This window comes from Bos grunniens, chromosome 11 (assembly GCF_055505025.1).
Source record: "Bos grunniens cultivar Pamir isolate PY7600 chromosome 11, Bosgru_T2T1.0, whole genome shotgun sequence".
Taxonomy (NCBI): Eukaryota; Metazoa; Chordata; class Mammalia; order Artiodactyla; family Bovidae; genus Bos; species Bos grunniens.
In genome coordinates this window covers 81,712,561-81,733,484 of record NC_141175.1, presented here as the reverse complement: position 1 = coordinate 81,733,484, position 20,924 = coordinate 81,712,561, and the positions used below count along the sequence as shown (strand labels likewise).

Sequence of the window (20,924 nt, the reverse complement as noted above, 5' to 3'; positions counted from 1 at the left end):
TAAGAAAGCTGTGGTACATATACACAATGGAGTATTACTCAGCCATTAAAAAGACTACATTTGAATCAGTTCTAATGAGGTGGATGAAACTGGAGCCTATTATACAGAGTGAAGTAAGCCAGAAGGAAAAACATCAATACAGTATACTAACGCATATATATGGAATTTAGAAAGATGGTAACAATAACCTGGTGTACAAGACAGCAAAAGAGACACTGATGTATAGAACAGTCTTATGGACTCTGTGGGAGAGGGAGAGGGTGGGAAGATTTGGGAGAATGGCATTGAAACATGTAAAATATCATGTAAGAAACGAGTTGCCAGTCCAGGTTCGATGCATGGTACTAGATGCTTGGGGCTAGTGCACTGGGATGACCCAGAGGGATGGTATGAGGAGGGAGGACGGAGGAGGGTTCATGATAGGGAACACATGTATACCTGTGGCGGATTCATTTTGATATTTGGCAAAACTAATACAATTATGTAAAGTTTAAAAATAAAATAAAATTTAAAAAGAAAAAAAAAAAAGAAGTAAAATCATTAGGTCTAAAGATCTAAAACAACTCAGATCCTAGGTTTTGGAACTGGCTATATGGAAAGAGCAAAAGGTAAGAGTGTGTTAGCCAGTTAAAATATAAACCCCAACAGACAGAGGAACTTTGCTCTACATAAAATTAACAAAGATGAACTGGCTATGTGAAGTGAGTCACTTAGTCATGTCCGACTCTTTGCAGCTCCATAGACTATACAGTCCATGGAATTTTCCAGGCCAGAATACTGGAGTGGGTAGCTTTTCCCTTCTCCAGGGATCTTCCCAACCCAGGGATCAAACCCAGGTCTCCCACATTGCAGGCGGATTCTTTACCAACTGAGCCATAAGGGAAGCCTGATCTGGCTATAGTCATAGTAAAATTTCTGCAGAGAAAAAAGTACATTTTTGGTAAACAAAGCAAAGTCTTATTTATATAAAAGCTCTAGTAATGTACATTTTCATATGTACTTATTTAACATGAATCCTCTGTTTAGAAATAATATAGTTGAATAAACTATTTATGTGCAAAGGAGAAATCTATGATATACTTATATGCTGGTAAACTATTAAGCTGGTAAACTCTTAAGTAAAAGAAAAAACCACAGAGTAAGTGTTTAACCATTAGATATCCTAACCATATGAACAGTGAGAGAGTAAGATACTGGTTTTGATAAGGAAAAGCAAAAGGTCATTTCCTCAATACGAACCTATTAATGTGTTACTTTCTACCACAGCAGCAGACTTATCTCCATCTCCACATGCAACCCGCTGAGTTTTTAAGTAAGCAGACAGTGATGACGGCAAAGCATTCTGCCAGATTAAGAAGTTCAGTAGGTAGGAAGCTGTTACACAGTCATACGGTTTGGTGCTGGTACTAAGCTCCAGAGCTGCTTGGAATAAGCCTTGCAGTTTCACTGAACCCTAGGATAAAGCAGAGACTCAGTCATTGTCGCTGAAACATTTCTTTAATTTGAAGGAAAAACACATATTTAAAGACAGAGCTTGCCACACAACTGTAACTCAATATGAACGCTAATTCCCTGAAGACAGGCTGACGTTTTTATTAATTAAATGATTATTAATCACTTCTAGAGATCTTCCCTGGTAGCTCAGACGGTAAAGTGTCTGCCTACAATGCGGGAGACCTGGGTTCAATCCCTGGGTCGGGAAGATCTCCTGGAGAAGGAAATGGCAACCCACTCCAGTATTCTTGCCTGGAAAATCCAATGGATGGAGGAGCCTGGTAGGCTACAGTCCATGGGGTCGCAAAGAGTCGGACACAACTGAGCAACTTCACTTTAATCAGTTCTAGTGATGAAAGTCTTGAAAGTAATTTCAGTTGGGAAATTCAAAAAGAAAAACTTTTTCTTCAGCAAAAGTATACTTTTTCCTGTAGAAATTCTGCTATGACCATAACCAGATCATCGTCATTATTTCTGTATAGCCCAAGTTCTTTTACATGGCAAGAAAGGTTTATTTTACTGGGCATCAACCTCCTGCCCTTCTCCTCAGCTGATTCCTATAGAGCTAGTTCAATGGAGAAAAACACACATACACATGAAGGCTGAGTGGCAAAGAATTGATATTTTTGAATTGTGGTGCTAGAGAAGACTCTTGAGAATCCCTTGGGCTGCAGGGACATCAAACCAGTCAACCCTAAAGAAAATCAACCTTGAATATTTATTGGAAGGACTGATGCTGAGCTGAAGCGCCAATACTTTGAACACCTGATAGGAAGAGCCAACTCGTTGGAAAAAAAACCCTGATGCTGGGAAAGACTGAGGGCAGGAGGAGAAGCAGGGGGTTGGGGGGGGGGGCGGGTGACAGAGGATAAGATGGTTGGATGGCATCACCGACTCAATGGACATGAGTTTAAGCAAACTCTGGGAGATAGGGAAAGACAGGAAAGCTTGGCAGGCTGCAGTTCATGGGGTTGCAAAGAGTCAGATACGACTTAGCAACTGAACAACAATGAAAATACAAACTCATCAGGCTGTTCCTGGCAAAGCTCCACATGTATGTGTGAAAAGCAAAGTGATAAGATCAACCTCAGAAACTCTGCATCAGCTCCCACAGCTGTGTCTCATCTAAATATCCACTCACACAGCCTGTCCTCAAGAAGACAGGACAAAGGGCAGGTCACTGTAATAACGCATGGAAGGGCACGGGGCTGAGGACAGAGACATGGATCCTAGTCCCAGCTCCACGGTTAACAAGTTGTTTGTTTCACCACTCAGGGTTTTGTTGCTCAATAATATTCAATCTAATAAAATTATCTCATAACTGTTTAATATAAGGGAAAAAATCATAAATGTAATTTTGAATTTGATCATAGATATATCAATATTTAATAATGTCTTCAAATATCAGGTAATAGATTCAAATATAGCTTACTTTTACTTAAATTCTTTGCTGTTTCATGCTTAATTTTTTATGACCTAAAAAACTGAAAGACACTGGTCAGAAGCTCAAATCTAAATAAACATTAGAAAGAAATCAATCAGGCATCTAAATCATTTTTTGTAACTGACAATAAGTCCCTAAACTGCCTAACTAGCCAATTAGTAAGAAACAAAATAAATAGCCTTTGGAATTTAAAACAGCACCTTTGTTCTTTCATTTCAGGACAGGCAAAACACAACAAAAAGACCTTGGATATGTAGCTCCAAAAGAAAGAAGTGCAAGAGACTAGGTGAGTAGTAAAGTCATATATTTGAAAGATATGCATGCCATCAAAATACGAATATACAGGTCCTTAGAGAGATTAGGCCAGCATTCAAACAATGTTTTCAAGTTAACTATATTAAAACGTTAATTATATACTACATAGGTTCTACTCAAAGACTTTGAAAGTATAATGTGTAATTAATATTTTAAAGTCTCAAATGCCTATTCTTAGGACCAGTTTACTAATACACAAGCCAGACCAAATATATAACCACCAGAATCCTAGAGCAAGCCATATGTCCTAAGTTCCTGAATTCTATAGTTTGTGTCTCTATACCATGCACATGTTTATCAAAATAGTTACACAGTTCATGTGAGAACCAGGTATTTCATATAGGTACAATAATATATACCTTTCCCCACTCCAGATACTCTGAAAATAGTTAAGACTGATGCACAGTTATATATATGATACAAAGCTACAGTGTGATGAAAGGTAAGAGGCAAGGGTTGGGAGAAGGAGAGAAAAAGAAAGAGAAAGCATCTTCTTTAAAAACTCATAAAGTACAAAAATGAGCAGCCTAAGCACTGAAGAAGCTTCTGTTCATCAAGGCCCCTGAAAGACTGCCAGGACAAGCAGACACTACAGAGCAACTCTCAATTTGAAGCCAAATCAGAAGAGATGTCTGAGGTCCTCCAGAAGCAGTGGAAACCCCCTGGGCTCTCTGACACGAACTCCTACAGAATCCCACTGCATCTATAAGAGCCTAATAGCTGGAGCCCAGACGATGGCTCAGCTGCTACCCCTGAAGGCTCCCGTGGCCTCTATAGAGCTCCCACAGGAGCCACAGTAAAGCTCTAGAGCCAGGCACCCCACCGCTACTGGTGACTTCACTGCCCAAGATTAGGTCTCAAAGGTAGAGTCAAATACCTGGGCTATGGGGTCCCCCTGAAGACCCATTCCCAAGCTGTGCTTTCATTCCTGAGCCCATCTTTGATTTTCACCCCGAGGTAGGACGAGCAAGGCATGAGGAAAAGCGTGGGGGTTGGGGTAGAACGCCCAGGGAGAGAACTGTTGTTAACCTCAAGTACTCTGAGTTTCAGTCTCAGTTTAGCTATTGCTTATTGGAACATCAGAAACATGTTCTCTACCTCACTTACAGGCACGTCCCAGTCCACGAAGCAGAGAGATTATCTCAAAAAAAAATCAAGTTACTGTAAGTGATGTGTTTTGATCGAATATTAACAGGTCCAGGGGAACTGGGGAGACCACAGTTTACTGAAATCTATCGATAATCTTGTAAACAATAAAACCTACTGCTTCCTACACTTCCCTTGTTATCAAAACAAGTTTTTAAAAAAGCAAAGCTCACTGATTTGGATTTTCTTTCTCTTACAACATTTCCTCCAGCCCCACTACCCATCCATACCTTTGCCATCCCACCACCTGCATCTGGAGAGGTAGTAATAACTGAAACAGAAGATGCAAGAAGGCAGAAGCAAAGAACCTGGACAATCCACAGACTGCTTTATCTGCTGCTAAGACAGAAATTTTTCATGCATACATCACATTTACACTTACAGAAGAAAAGTCCAAATACCTGAAATTGTACAAATGTTTTTGGTAACTTCATCAGAAGATCAAATGCTAAAATTTTCACTTCTTCAAAAGTGCCAGTTAAACATTCCATTAGTGTTTGGAAACGACCAACATCAATATCATGACTCAGCTGATACACTGTTTGGACTCTACCTAAAAATTTAAAAAAAAATTTTTTTTAAGTGAACAGTAAGAAAAGGAAATCAACATTTTAAAGTTATTTAGCCAAATTAACAGAAAATTAGTATAAAAAGAACTCATTTACACTTCACTCACAATAGCATAAGAAATATTTCTAGTAATTCACAAAAATGATAAAATAATAAGTATTACAAGTCTACAAATAGAGAAGACATATTTTTTAAATAACCATTTTTTAAAATTGAAGAATAGTTCATTTACAATGTTCTGCTAGTTTCAGGTGTGCACCAAAGTGATTGTCACCTACATACTTGTTTTAGATTATTTTCCATTATAGGTTATTAAAAGATATGTGCTACACAGAAGGTCCTTGTTGGTTATCTATTTGATATATAATAGTGTGTATATGTTAATCCCAAACTAGTAATTTACCTCCCCCCTCCCCACCCCATGAGCCCCTTTGGTAACCATAAGTTTGCTTTCTATGTCTATGAGTCTGTTTTGTAAATAAATTCATTTGTATCATTTTTGAAGAATTCCACATGTAAGTCATACCATACATTTGTCTTTCTCTGCCTGACTTCACTTAATATGATAACGTCTAGGTCCATCCATGCTGGTGCAAATGACATTCTTTCTGATGGCTGAGTAGTATTCCACTCTGTGTGTGTGTGTGAGTGTGTGTATGTATACACATCATTTTTATTCCTTCGTTGATGGGCATTTGGGCTGTTTCCATATCTTACTACTGTAAACAGTGCTGCTGTGAACATGCATGTATCTTTTTGAATTAAAGTTTTCATCTTTTCAGATATATGCCCAGCAATGGGAATTGCAGGATCATATGGTAATTCTGTTTTTAGTTTTTTAAGGAACTTCTTACTGTTCTCTGGGCTTCCCTGGTGGTTCAGCAGTAAAGAATCTGCGTGCAAAAAGTGAAAGTTGCTCAGTCGTGTCTGACTCTTTGCAACTCCATGGAGTAAACATGCCTAGAATTCTCTAGGCCAGGGTACTGGAGTGGGTAGCCTTTCCCTTCTCCAGGGGATCTTCCCAACCCAGGGACTGAACCCAGGTCTCCCATATTGAAGGCAGATTCTTTACCAACTGAGCCACAAAGGAAGCCCAAGAATACTGGAGTGGGTAGCCTATCCCTTCTCCAGGAGAGCTTCCCAACCGAGGAATTGAACCGGGGTCTCCTGCATTGCAGGTGGATTCTTTACCAAATGAGCTATGAGGGAAGCCGTGCAATGCAGGTGACCCGGGTTTAATCCCTGGATCGGGAAATCCTCTAGAGGAGGGCATGGCAACCCACTCCAGTATTCTTGCCTGGAGAATGGCATGGACAGAGGAGCCTGGCGGACTACAGTCCATGGAATCACAAAGAGTTGGACAAGACTGAAGCAACTAAGCAGCAGCAACAGCATACTGTTCTCCATGGTGGCTGCACCAATTCACATTCCCACCAACAATATAGGAGGATTCCTTTTTTCCATACTCTCTCCAGCATTCATTATTTGTAGACTTTCTCAATGATGGACATTCTGACTGGTGAAAGGTGATACTTCATTGTAGGTTTTGTTTTTTTTTTGGCTGCACCACATGCCATGAGCCTGTGGAATCTTAATTCCCCAACCAGGGATCAAACCCAGGCCTGCTGCAACGGAAGCACAGAGTCCTAACCACTGGACAGCCAGGGAATTCCCACTCATTGTAGTTCTGATTCGTGTTTCTCTAGTAATTAGCGATACTGAGCAACTTTTCATGTCAGATGGCCATCTGTATTTCTCCTTTGAAGAAACATCTATCTAAGTCTTCTGTCCATTTTAATTGAGGTTTTTTTTTATATTAAGAGTATGAGCAAAAGATAAAAAATAAAGTATGAGCTGTTCGTGTATCTTGAAAATTAATCCTTTGTCTGTAGCATTATTTGCAGATCTTTTCTCCCAGTCTAAAGGCTATCTTTTCATTTTGTTTATGATTTCCTTTGCCTTGCAAAAGTTTTCAAGTTTAATTAGGTCCCATTTGTTTATTTGTTTTTATTTCCATTACTCAGGAGATGGAGCCATAAAATACCGCTGCAATTTATGTCAAAGAGTGTTCTGCCTCTGTTTGCCTCTAAGAGTTTTATAATATCCAGTCTTACATTTAGCTCTTTAATCAATTTTGAGTTGATTTTTGTATATGGCGTTAGACAACGTTCTAGTTTTTTATGTTTACATGTAGCTGTCCCAATTTTCCCTGCACCACGTATTATAGAGAATGTCTTTTCTCCAACATATACCCTTGCTTCCTCTGTTGTAAATTAACTGACTGTAAGTGCATGGGTTTACTTCTTTTTATTCTGCTCCACTGATCTATATGTCTGTTTTTTTGACAGTACCACATTGTTTTAATGACTAGCTTTGTAGTAGTCTGATGTCAGGGAGTGTTATTCTTCATCAAGATTGCTTTGGCTATTGGGGGGTCTTACATGTTTTCATTCAAATTTGAAAATTTTTGTTCCAGTACTGTGAAAAATGCCATTGGTAATTTGATAGGGATTCCATTAAATCTGTAGGGTAGTATGGTCATTCCAACAGTATTGATTCTTCCAATCCAAGAACATGGTGTATCTTTCCATTAGTCTGTAACATCTTCAATTTCTTTCATCGTGTCTTACACAGTTTTCAGAGTACAGGTCTTTGGCTTACTTAGATAGATTTATTCCCAGGTATTTCACTCCTTTTGATGCAATGATATACGGGACTGTTTCTGTAATTTCTCTTTCTGATATTTCATTATTAGTGTATAGAAATGCAACACATTTCTCTACATTAATTTTGTACCCAGCAGGTTTACCAAATTCATTAATGACTTCTAGTAGTTTTCAGGTAGCATCTTTAGGATTTTCTATGTGTAACATCATGTCATCTGCAAATAGTGACAGTCTTAGTTCTTTTCCTATTTCGATTCTTTTTACTTCTTTTTCTTTTTCTGACTGCCATGGCTAGGATTTCCAAAACTATGTTGAATAAAAGTGGTGAGAGTGGACATCCTTCTCTTGTTTCTGATCTCAGAGGGAATGCTTTATGCATTTCACCACTGAGTATGATGTTAGCTGTGCACTTGTCATATGTGGCCTGTATTATGTTGAGACATGCTCCCTCTCTGCCTACTTTCTGAAGTGTTTTTATTCAAAGTTTTATCATAAAAACAAAAGGGGGAGAAAAGACCTACAAAAACAAATCCAAAACAATTAATAAAATGACAAAACGAACAGACACACTGATAATTACCTTCATCTAAATGCTTCAACCAAAAGACATAAACTGGCAGAATGGATACAAAAACAGAACCCAAATATATGCTGCCTACAAGAGACTCGTACAGATCCAGAGACACATAAAGACTGAAAATGAGGGGACAGAAAAAGGTATTCCATGCAAATGGAAACCAAAAGAAAGACTGAGCAGCAATACTAGGACCAGACAAATAGACTTTAAAATGTAGACTGTTAAAAGAGACAAAGAATGACACTATATAATGATCAAAGGGTCAATTCAAGAAGGAGATTTAACAATTGTAAATATATGCTGCTGCTGCTGCTAAGTCACTTCAGTCGTGTCCAACTCTGTGCGACCCCATAGACGGCAGCCCACCAGGCTCCCCCGTCCCTGGGATTCTCCAGGCAAGAACACTGGAGTGGGTTGCCATTTCCTTCTCCAATGCATGAAAGTGAAAAGTGAAAGTGAAGTCGCTCAGTCGTGTCTGACTCTTAGCGACCCCATGGACTGCAGCCTATCAGGCTCCTCCATCCATGGGATTTTTCAGGCAAGAGTACTGGAGTGGGGTGCCATTGCCTTCTCCGTACAAATATATATGCACCCAATACAGGAGCACCTTGTTATATAAGGCAAATGTTAACACAGAAGGAGGAACTGACAGTAACAACAATGGAAGACTTTAACACCCCACTTACATCAACAGCAGACCATCCAGACAGAAAATCAGCAAGGAAACACAGGCTTTAAATGATACATTACACCAGATGTTCTAAACTGTTATTTAAAGAGCATTCTATCTAAAAGAAGCAGAATACACATTTTAGAAGCAGAATACCCATTTTTTTCAAGTGTACAGGGAACATTCTCCAGGATAAATCATATGCTGGACCGTAAAGCAAGCCTCCGTAAATTTAAGAAAACTGAAATTGTATCAAGCATCTTTTCTGACCATAATATTATGAGGCTAGAAATCAACTATTAGAAAAAACCTGCAAAATTCAAACACATGGAGGCTAAACAATATGATTCTAAACAACCAATGGCTCACTCAGGAAATCAAAGAGGAAATCAAAAAAGTACCCAGGGACAAATAAAAGGAAATAAATATTTTTTAAAATTTGTTTAAACCTATTTTATTCTCTTTCAAAAAGTTATATATTATATAAAAGATAACTAAGTTATTTTTCAACTAACCAAGCACAAATAATTTAAGAATCCATCTTTTTAAAAAACCCTTCAAGCCTTCTTATCCTAGAATCCAAAGTCCTACCATGCTTTAGGTGAACAGACACAGAATAATCAATATAATGACATATCTTAATAGCATTCCTGGGCATCAACAATAAAGAAAGAATTTTTTTGCCATTCAGGTAAAAAGTTCAATTCATCTACAAAGTGAGAAAAAAACCAGGCTGACTTCATTCTTTGCCACAGGCGTGTGTAGTGACAGAAGACAGTGGAGCAATGCTAACCAAATCCTCAGGGAAAAGAGGAGTAATGAAAATCTACATATCAAAATCCTATTCCAGTATCAAGTATCAGTTCAGTTCAGTTCAGCCGCTCAGTTGTGTCCGACTCTTTGTGACCCCATGAATCGGAGCACTCCAGGCCTCCCTGTCCATCACCAACTCCTGGAGTTCACGCAAACTCATGTTCATCAAGTTGGTGATGCCATCCAGCCATCTCATCCTCTGTCGTCCCCTTCTCCTCCTGCCCCCAATCCCTCCCAGCATCAAGATCTTTTCCAACGAGTCAACTCTTCACATGAGGTGGCCAAAGTATTGGAGTTTCAGCTTCAACATCAGTTCTTCCGATGAACACCCAGGACTGATCTCCTTTAGGATGGACTGGTTGGATCTCTCTGCAGTCCAAGGGACTCTCAAGAGTCTTCTTCAACACCACAGTTCAAAAGCATCAATTCTTCAGCACTCAGCTTTCTCCACAGTCTAACTCTCACATCCATACATGACCACTGGAAAAACGGCCTTGACTAGATGGACCTTTGTTGGCAAAGTAATGTCTCTGCTTTTCAATATGCTATCTAGGTTGGTCATAACTTTCCTTCCAAGGAGTAAGCATCTTTTAATTTCATGGCTGCAATCACCATCTGTGGTGATTTTGGAGCCCCAAAAAATAAAGTCTGACACTGTTTCCCCATCTATTTCCCATGAAGTGATGGGACCAGATGCCATGGTCTTTGTTTTCTGAATGTTGAGCTTTAAGCCAACTTTTTCACTCTCCTCTTTCACTTTCATCAAGAGGCTTTTTAGTTCCTCTTCACTTTCTGCCATAAGGGTGGTGTCATCTGCATATCTGAGGTTATTGATATTTCTCCTGGCAATCTTGATTCCAGCAGCAATCTAAATATTTTTGAAGGTACAAGAAATCAAGAACTAATTTTCCTAAAAACTCTTCTCAAAGAAAAGATGAATTCTGGCCAGTTAACCAGGAAATAAGAAGAAAAACTACCACTAAAGAATGATCGTGGTCACCAAATCCATTTAATTTTAAGATTAAGATTAAACCTGTGGGAAGATTTCATAGTAGGATGTGAAGAGCATGTAACAAATTGAAGTGAAGTGAAATGAAAGTCGCTCGGTTGTGTCTCCTGGCCAGAATACTGGAGTAGGTAGCCTTTCCCTTCTCCACGGGATCTTCCCAACCCAGGGATTGAACTCAGGTCTCGTGCATTGCAGGCGGATTCTTTACCAGCTGAACCACAAGGGAAGCCCAGGGGTTAATTTAACAAATTAATCCCTCAAAATAATTGAAAATATTTCTAGGCTTAATAAGAAGAATGCTCAATGTTGCTCAATAGAAATCAGCATGTGAGTTTATTTAATCTTAACTCACAACTTAGTCCAACCCTGTGAAATTCATAGGTCAAGCAAGGGAAGTTGTTGTCACTTCAATCACACCTCTGCTCAAATCTGCCTCTTCTTTCCCAATTTAGACATCTCATTTCTTTTTTTTTTTTTTTGCCTAATTCCTCTGGTTAAAATTTCTGGTAAAATGTTGAATGCTGAATGTTCAGCAGCAGTGAAAAGGGGCATCTGTGTCTTCTTCCTGAACTTAGGGGAGGAGCTTTTGGTCTTTCACCGTTGAAAACAGTGTTAGCTATGGGGTTTTCTTAACGTCCTTTATCACGCCAAGGAAGTTCTCTTCTATTCCTAGTTTGCTGAGTGTTTATCTAAAAGGGTGTGCAATTTTGTCAATACTTTTTCTGCACTGAGATTATCGTGAGTTTTTTATTTTTCTTTGTTCTAATGTGGTATATTACATTTATTGTCTTACATTGAGAAACACCTTTGCATTTCAGGGATAAATTCCACTTACATAGTCATAGTATATAATATTTTTAATATGCTGTTAGATTTGGTTTTCCAGCATTTTCTTTAGACTTTTTGTATGTATATTAGTAAAAGATGCTGTAGTTTTCTTGTGGTATCACTGGTACCAGAGGATACTGGCTTCATAGAATGAGTTAGGAAACTATTTCCCTCCTCTCCAATTTTTTTAATGTTTGAGAAGGAACGGCATTAATTCTTCTTTAAATGTTTAGTAGAATACACCAATGAAGCCAGTCCTCCACTTTTAAGAAGCTTTTGACTCCATCTCTATTTTTTACAGGTCTGTGCAAGTTGTCTACTTTTTGAGTTACCAATTTGTATGTTTCTAGAAACTTGTCTACTTCATATAGGTTATCTAATTTATTAGAAACACAATATAACTGTTTGCAACATTGTCTTATAATCTTCTTTGTTTCTATAAGGTCATAGAAATGTCTCTACTTTTATTTCTGATTTTAGTGGTTTACATCATTTTTTACTCTTAGTAAAATTAAAACTTTGTCAATTTTGTTGATCTTTATCAAAAAGACCAACTTTTGGTTTCATTGATTCTGTATTGTTTTTCTATTCTCTATTTCATTTATCTCTGTTCTAATCTCTATTACCTCCATCCTTCTGTAGATGTGAGTTAAGTATGCTCTTCTTTTTCTAATACGATGAGGTATAAAGTTAATTGATTTGAGATCTTTTTTTCTTTCCTAATGTAGGTATTTATAGGTTATAAATCTCCTGATTACCACTGCTTTTGCTTCATCCTATTAGTTTTGGTAAGTTATATTTTTTCTTCCTCTCAGAGTATTTCTAATTGCCCTCATGATTTCTTCTTTGATTCATTGATTGTTTAACAGCTCTGCTCAAACTGGAAGCCTTCTCTGATACCACTGTATGAAATGACTATTACTCCCAACCTCCAGATACCCTCTATTTCCCTGCCCTTCTCTTCTTGAAACATTTTTTTTCCTACTACTTATCTCCATCTGAAATTCTATGTATTATTCATTGAATTACCGTCTGTCTACCTTCACTAAAGTCAAAGGTCAAAAATGGGAAGAACTCTGCTTCGTACACTGCATATCCTTGGCACTAAATAAATACGTGTTGAACAAACCCTTTTAATCTAATTGTGGAATCCAATTTTTCACCATGAATACAGTGACATTTTATTTCAAATGAGAAGGGTGCATGTGACTTATTCTTCTTGAACCAGGACACACTTGAGGAAAGGCAAAAACAATTTTAACTAATCTCAAATCATAATCTTTCTATAAAATGACACAAAAACCTACATTAATATTTTTGAGATAAAGATGAAGAATGAATTTACATTTTCCATCCTGTATTTTTCAGTCATGCTTCTTTTCTTTCTTTTTTGAAAATATGTATTTATTTGGTTATATTGGATCTTTGTTGCAGTATGCAGGCTTAGTTGCCCTTGGGCATATGGGATCTTAGTTCCCCAACTGGGGATCAAACCCTTGTCCTTTACATGGGAAGGTGAACTCTTAACCCCTGGACCAGCAGGGAAGCCCCCCATCATGTTTCTTTAGCCTCCTTTACAGTTAGCGGGTACAGTATGGTTTGCTCTACTGGCATTACCTCTTAGCTGTTTGACACCATTACTGTGCTATCAGTCACTGTCTAACTATATGTGACTCATTCATTATGAAGATGACACAGGTTTTTCACTTTCAAAGTACATTTGAACATGTTCAACTTTTCTCTCAATTGAAAAATTAGCAGTATAATTCAGCCTTAGATATTTCCCATATATCTAGGTATAACTATACATACAGTAGATGTACAGAAAACTTTTTGGTGAATGGATAATCAATCATTCTCAGGTAAAACTTCATTTCTAAATTCAGTTGTAGCACCACTGAAATTCCATAAACTAATGGGTACTCCTGACTTTATTTACTGTGGATGTCATAACAAATCACCATGACCTTGGTGGCTTAAAGCCACAGAAATCTATTTTCTCACAGTTCTGGGAGCCAGAAGTCTAAAATCAAGGTGTCTACAGGGCCATGATCACTCTCAAGAATCTAAGGGAGAATTTATTCCTTGTCTCTTCCAGTTTCTGGCGGCTGCCCGCATTCCCCAGCTTACAGCCCCAGCACTCCCGTCTCTACCTCCACCATCACAATGACTCCTTTTCTTTTTGTCACATTCCCCTCTGCCTCTCTCTTACAATACCACTTGCAATGGCATTAAAGCCCATCCAGATAATCCAAGATTATCTCAATTTAAGATCTTTAATCGTATCTACAAAAATCCCTTTTCTAAGCAAGGTTCACATTCTCATGAATTCTACGGATTTGGTGTGGGTCTCTTTTGGAGGTCATTTTTCGGTCTACTACACTTAGCTTAATCAAGAGATCAAATTTATTACCATGAATAATGGGACAAACCAACATCATGCATCTCCTGTTATCATGCCTTGAGAAACACACTACATCACCTATGCATTTTCCTGCCAAAAATGCACAACCTGAATCAGGTCATAAGAAAACAATAAAACAGCCCAAACCGAAATACATTCTTCCAAAATGTTAATGTCATGAAATAAGAACATTTCCAAACTGAAAGAGCACAACAATGAATTGCATTGTGTGATTTTGGATTAGTTCCTGGATTGTGGGGGAAAAAAATTTTCTATAAAAAGCCACTTATTAGGACTACCGGTACAATCTGAATAAGAACTATATATTAGATAACAGCATCATATCAACATTAATTCTGGAATTTGATCATTGTGTTATAGTTAGAAAATTTAAAGAACAGTGAGGTAAAGCAAATTTGACAAAATAGCAAATTATGAATCTAAGTAGAGAGTACATCGGAGAAGGCAATGGCACCCCACTCCAGTACTCTTGCCTGGAAAATCCCATGGACGGAAGAGCTTGGAAGGCTGCAGCAGTCCATGGGGTCGCTGAGGGTCAGACATGACTGAGCGACTTCACTTTCACTTTTCACTTTCATGCATTGGAGAAGGAAATGGCAACCCACTCCGGTGTTGTTGCCTGAAGAATCCCAGGGACGGCAGAGCCTGGTGGGCTGCCATCTATGGGGTCGCACAGAGTTGGACAGGACTGAAGTGACTTAGCAGCAGCAGCAGAGAGTACATGGCTGAACTATTCTTGAAACTTTGCTGTTAATTCCAACTTTTTTAAAACAAAAATTTAAAAGAAATGGGTTTTCTTCAAATGAAGCAAGCTATATTAACAGCAAATAACTGTCTCCCTGCCAAATAATACTTTGCCTAAAAATTTAAACAGAAAAAAAAAATCCATCTATAGTGTCTGGTCCTTTGGCCATTCCCTCCAAAAGAGCAGGACATTTTCCTGTTTGTCTACAGTCAAGGAAGACTGAGCACAAACAAGAAATCATCATTAAAACACATATACATCCATTTATGGGGATAATAAGAATCATTTCTTATCAAAATGAAAATGAAACAACTCAAAGAGGGAAGTTAAATATTCATCTTCTTGAGTACTTCACAGTAGGAGAAACAAAAGGTACAATTAAATCAGAATGCGTGGAAATGACATCCTTATATTGAGTTTTCGAAACCAGATTGAGATTAATGAAACAGATAGCGTATAAGGGGAACCACATTTTAACCACAGAGACTCACTGAGGAATGTTATACATAAAAGAAACTATTATTATTTTAATTGCTTAAACTTAAGAGAACAGATTGGGCACTATCCTAAAACAGCAACACATAAATTAGTGGGATGACGTTAGCAACTCTTCTCATAATAAGCATGATCCATGAAAACTGCAGTTTCAGGTCTGCAAATAACAATCACTAAAAAGTTTCTCTCCCATATGCCCTTTACTGGCAAACTGAATTATCTCCAAATAAGAATTATATAATGAGACTTGTTGTTTAGTTGCTAAGTCGTGTCTGATCCTTTTGCGACCCTGTAGACTATAACCCACCAGGCTCCTCTGTCCATGGGATTTCCCAGGCAAGAATATTGGAGCAGGTTCCTTCTCCAGGGGTTCTTTTCAACCCAGGGATCAAATCTGCATCTCCTGCATTGGCTGGCAGATTCTTTACCACTGAGCCACCAGGGAAGCCACTTAACAAGACTAACACCTCCCATAAGAATCTAAACAAAAGACAATAAACCTGAAGCTTCAAGTAAAGCAAAATGTTGACACAGTATACTTTGCAAGAAAACACTTTCCCCAAACATGACTGAACACTTACCTTCTGGCACAGGAAAAACTTCAGCTATTGAGCCTAAAATGGTTAAAGCTGAAAATCTAGTTGGGTAGGAAGAGCCAGGAAACAATGCTTCAAAAAGACTATTGCAAATGGATGACATGAAGTTCTAAAAAAAAAAAAAAAATTTTACAGTAAACATAATTGTACTAACTCACAACAGGTGGGGAAACAGTGGCTGACTTTATTTTTGGGGGGCTCCAAAATCACTGCAGATGTGAGTGCAGCCATGAAATTAAAAGATGTTTACTCCTTGGAAGGAAAGTTATGACCAACCTAGACAGCATATTAAAAAGCAGAGGCATTACTTTGCCAACAAAGGTCCGTCTAGTCAAGGCTATGGTTTTTCCTGTGGTCATGTATGGATGTTAGAGTTGGACTATAAAGAAAGCTGAGCACTGAAGAACTGATGATTTTGAACAGTGTTGGAGAAGACTCTTGAGAGTCCCTTGGACTGCAAGGAGATCCAACCAGTCCATCCTAAAGGAGATCAGTCCTGGGTGTTCATTGGTGGGACTGATGTTGAAGCTGAAACTCTAATACTTTGGCCACCTGATGTGAAGAACTGACTCATTTGAAAAGACCCTGATGCTGGGAAAGATTGAAGGCAGGAGAAGAAGGAGACGACAGAGGATGAGATGGTTGGATGGCATCACTGACTCAATGGACATGAGTTTGGGTAAACTCCGGGAGTTGGTGATGGACAGGGAGGCCTGGCATGCTGCAGTCCATGAGGTGGCAAAGAGTCTGACATGACTGAGCGACCAAACTGAACTGAACAACAGGTTATCTTGAAAGTACCACTAGTACCATTCTAAAGGGTGAATTTTTTTTTTTCCTGCTTTAGAGAGAAAAAAAATTTTTAAGCAATACTAGATGTTCACTTTGCTTGACAATTCAGATTGGCACCCTTGACCATGAGCTTATGACTTCAATGAATCCTATCTTTATAAAGTTAACAAGAAGTACAGAAGACACTGGAAACATTCATTAAAAAGATACGTGCACTCCCACATTCACTGCAGCACTGTTTACAATAGCCATGATACAGAAACAACCTAAGTATCTATGGATGGATAAACATAAATAATTCAGACAGAAAAAGACAAATGATCTCATTGTATACAGAATAAAATTCAATTAATTTAAAAAAGCAAAACAAAAAAATCAAGCAATACAGAGAACAGATTGGTAGATGCCAGAGCTGGAGGGGGGGAGGCGTTGAAAAAATGGTACAAGCTTCAAGTTATAAAATAAATAGGTCATGGAATGTAATGTACAATATGGTGACTATAGTTACAATATATAATACTCTATTATATATTTGGAAGCTGCTAAGAAAAAAATTTTGTATAATTTTATATGGTGAAAAATGTTAACTAGACTTAGTGTGGTAATCATGTCGCAATATATACAAATAATGAACCACTGTATTATAGACCTGAAACTAATGTAATACATCGATTATACCTGATTTTTTTTTTAAGTTAAAAACAACAACAAAAAGTACAATTCTAACTGTAGTCCAGACAAGAAAAAAAACTTCTTTTTGGTGAAAACATGATCCATTCTGCCTTGGCTTATGTTAAATCTGTATGACTACTGATTTTCTTCACCAGAAGCATTCAAGCATCAAAGGTATGTATACTTTTTAAAGTTTTAAAATTACCAAAGAAATATCCAATATATATTACTTGATAAATTTGATAACTAAGTATTTGATATCTGACTATAAAGATACAATTCAAAACAAAGACCCAACTATTTTACTGTCTTTTATCTGCACCTTTGAGATTGTTACTCTGCCTTTCTGTTTATACAACTGATCACAAATGAAAACTTTTAGTAAAAATGCAATTAAAAAAAAAAGCAATGTGGGAAATACTTCATCCAAGATAAAGTCTTCTTCCTCTAATTAAAACAAATAATTATAACTTCTACATAAGGCCAAAGAAAAAACTTAGGAAGAAAAGCTGTTATCCTCAAGACTCTCATATATTGCTATGCTCCAACAACATATAGCTCATCAGCATAAAAACAGCCCCAGTCCCTGTCTTTAGACAGCATCCCTGCATTCATTTCTTCAGTCAAGGATAAACAACCTTGGGGATTTATCCTGTAGGGCCTAGCTACTTTATTCCTTTGAAATCCAATAAACTAGTCTTAATTATAAATGAGTAGTATAGTATCAACATTCAAAAGCAACAAGTTCATCCTTTAGGAATTATCCTAATTGCAGTGTCAATTACATTTTTAGAAATAATGCTTCTTTCCTTCAACCAGACTGCAACCACAATGGAGACAGGAAGGACAGTCTATGGACATCTATGTCCCTAGTCCCGCAAATAGTCTCCTACACACACAGTAAGGGCTCAATATATGCTCTAGTCTTTTTCCACTGGAAAAGGCTTCTGGCCAGTCTTCCAGGTACCTTGGCCGACCATTCAAAACTCTCTACTACTCATTCCCAACTTGATTTTCCAACTCATCTCCCATTATTCAATTCCTCTGTCCCTCAGGTATGTTATACATCACTCATACTAGTGAATTCACCATTCCCCAAATTCTCTCTGTACTCCCTTACCTCCAAGCCTTCACTCAAGCTGGTACTAAGGGGAAAACTATTCTGATTTGGTTGTCCAGAGCAGATCTGGATTCAAGTCTGGCTCTACCACTTCTGGGCTAAGGAAACTTGGATAGTTTGCTGATTCAACTTTTCCAAACGTCACTTATCTCACTTGGTAAGTGACAATAATAATTCCTGTCTCACAGATTTACCATTAAAGAATAAATGAGAACACTGATATACAGCATTTTATACCTTAAAGTACTCTAGCTCAGAGATCCCCAACCACTGGGTCACAGTCCAGTTAACAGTCTGTGGCCTGTTAGAAACTGGGCTACACAGCAGGAGTTGAGCAGAGGACGAGCGAGGGAAACTTAATCTGCATTTACAGCCACTCCCCATCACTCGCATTACTGCCTGAGCTCAGGAAAACAAGCTCAGGGCTCCCACTGATTCTGCATTGTGAGCTGTATAATTATTTCATTATACATCACAATGTAATAATAATAGAAACAAACTGCACAATAAATGTAATACACTTGAATTACCCTGAAACCATCCCCCACTGCCACCCCAGTCCATGGAAAAACTGTCTTCCACAAAACCAGCCCCTGGTACCAAAAACACAGGGACTGTGTACCCAATAGGTTGGGGGACCACTGCTATAGCTCATGTATTTTTAAGTACACTAGCTACTATTTAGGTATGAAATAACCTTCTTCACTAGACTAGAAGACACTTTTTCCCACTCATAGCCTCCTCTTCTCCCACAGCAATTAGTTTGTTGACTAGCACAGTCTACCCGACACTGCACACGACACCCACTGTTCTAATGATGATCACAAAACAGTTCCAAAGTTGCAACCTTCAAAAGCCAGAGTCTACCGTCAGGAGAAAATGTCAGAACTAGGAGACTGACTCAGATCAAGAATCCGAAGGACTAGTTTTCAAAAGCCCACAAACTAAGAAACTGCACATACACGAAGATTCAGAATGTCATCCACAAAATTGCTTTTGTGTTTCTAAGAACCTAATTGATTTTTCACAAATGTCATTTTATTCTTTGCAAAAAGAAGCAAAAGAGATGTGCTTCTGAAGGACTAAAAATATAACTGCTCCACACACACATTAAATGCTCAGTATAAACTATAGTTACTTTTACTGATACCCAGCAGAGTTTTTTAGAGTGATTCAGAATTTAGAGACAGCATTCCTGTTTAATCCTCAAAACCAACCTTTTTAGAGAGGTTATTCATCCCACTTATAGACTCATTAAGGTAAGCCAAGTGGTCAGTGGCAGAATTGTGAGTAAATTTATGTCCTTCAAGTTCAGACTATGACTTTCTTATCTTTTTGTTGTTCAGGTTTTACAAAGATGAAGCTAATTTCAGCCTCTGTATAGGAATATTCTTCTTTAGATAATGTTTAACCTTAAGCAGATGAGTGACTATGTCATGGTTCCACTATACCACTTATTATACCTGTTTCCCTAAATGAAATAAAACAAGTGAGCTCTGTTGGGTCTTACGAGAAAATATGCATCTGCTTCTGAGAGGACAGATCTGGAGTAAGAAACCAGTGAAAAGTTCATTCTGTTCTGATGGACAGAAATGGAACCCTGGCCCAGACTACAGCTGCTATATCTGGGGTTCCATCCAGGCCATTACCTCCAGTGCCCTAAAATACAGTCTTATTCTTCAAGCCCACTTCAAAACAGGATAGAGAGGAACCCCAGTAACTGGACCATGGCTCAGGAATCGCAAACGTCAAGCCACTTTCACGTTAAGACGATAGGGGCAACAGGTCCAGACACAAGAGTCCTCTTCCTTGGGGAGGGGGTGGAGGAGTCAGGGCTGCAATTCCCTTTTATTAAAGTACTAAGTTTATCTGGCTCACGTAAGTTGTAAAATATCAAGGTTAGCCCATTAATGTCATTCTGTAACAGACTTCACGTCCAGCACTGGTTCCACAACTCAGGCTATCTTAAGAGAAGTAACAAAGCACCAGAAGGAATATGTAAAACCCAGCTTGAAGGAAAAAAGCGCAGAAGTGCTACTCAGCACGAGTATTATTTCTCTTTAATGTAGATGCAAAATTGTTTCAGGTGTCTTAAAAATCTGTATGTCTGGAAATCACCTACCTTATACTGCTGTAAAGAAACAGAAGGGTGTTGTCTGGTTGACTCACTCCCTGGTTCATGTTTGGATTTACTTTGCTCCAGTTTATAAAGTACCTGAGAGCTTTCCTGTATCCTACAAAACAACTTGGAGAAAAAGAAAAATGAAGTGTATGTGAGCCACATTAACCTGAAATACCAGCTTGAAATGCAAAGGAAGAACTTTCTAAATCTTTTAGACTAAAACTTCAGGCAAGGAGAGTACTGGTTTTCAAACTCTTAGTATTTACCATAGCGTTTCTTTCTGACAGAAAATTAACATTTGTGTTTATAAAACCAAAAACTCAAGTATTACTGCAAATCAGAATACACAGTTATTAAACCAAAATACTCCTATTTCCCTTAGGTCAACGTGAACCTAGAGATGATTAGGTTTACTCCCTTCTATT

General features: G+C 38.1%; 1 protein-coding gene across 25 annotated transcripts in view; it reads right to left on the bottom strand.

Annotated features, from left to right (window-relative positions):
* THADA (THADA armadillo repeat containing) overlaps positions 1-20,924 on the bottom strand; it is a 335,209-nt gene that overhangs the window by 293,161 nt on the left and 21,124 nt on the right. For 23 of the 25 annotated variants that reach the window (XR_015137049.1, XR_015137050.1, XR_015137051.1 and 20 more), the window contains 4 exons: positions 20,500-20,622; positions 15,779-15,902; positions 4,801-4,952; positions 1,240-1,453 (listed from right to left, as the gene is read on the bottom strand). Coding sequence is in view for 15 of the 25 variants with exons in the window: in XM_086327224.1 (XP_086183350.1) it covers positions 1,240-1,453; positions 4,801-4,952; positions 15,779-15,902; positions 20,500-20,622 (613 nt within the window). In the remaining 10 variants the exon portion in view is untranslated. Of the gene's footprint in view, positions 1-1,239; positions 1,454-4,800; positions 4,953-15,778; positions 15,903-20,499; positions 20,623-20,924 lie in introns of those variants that run through there. The other 2 variants (XM_086327242.1, XM_086327241.1) reach the window with 2 other exon arrangements.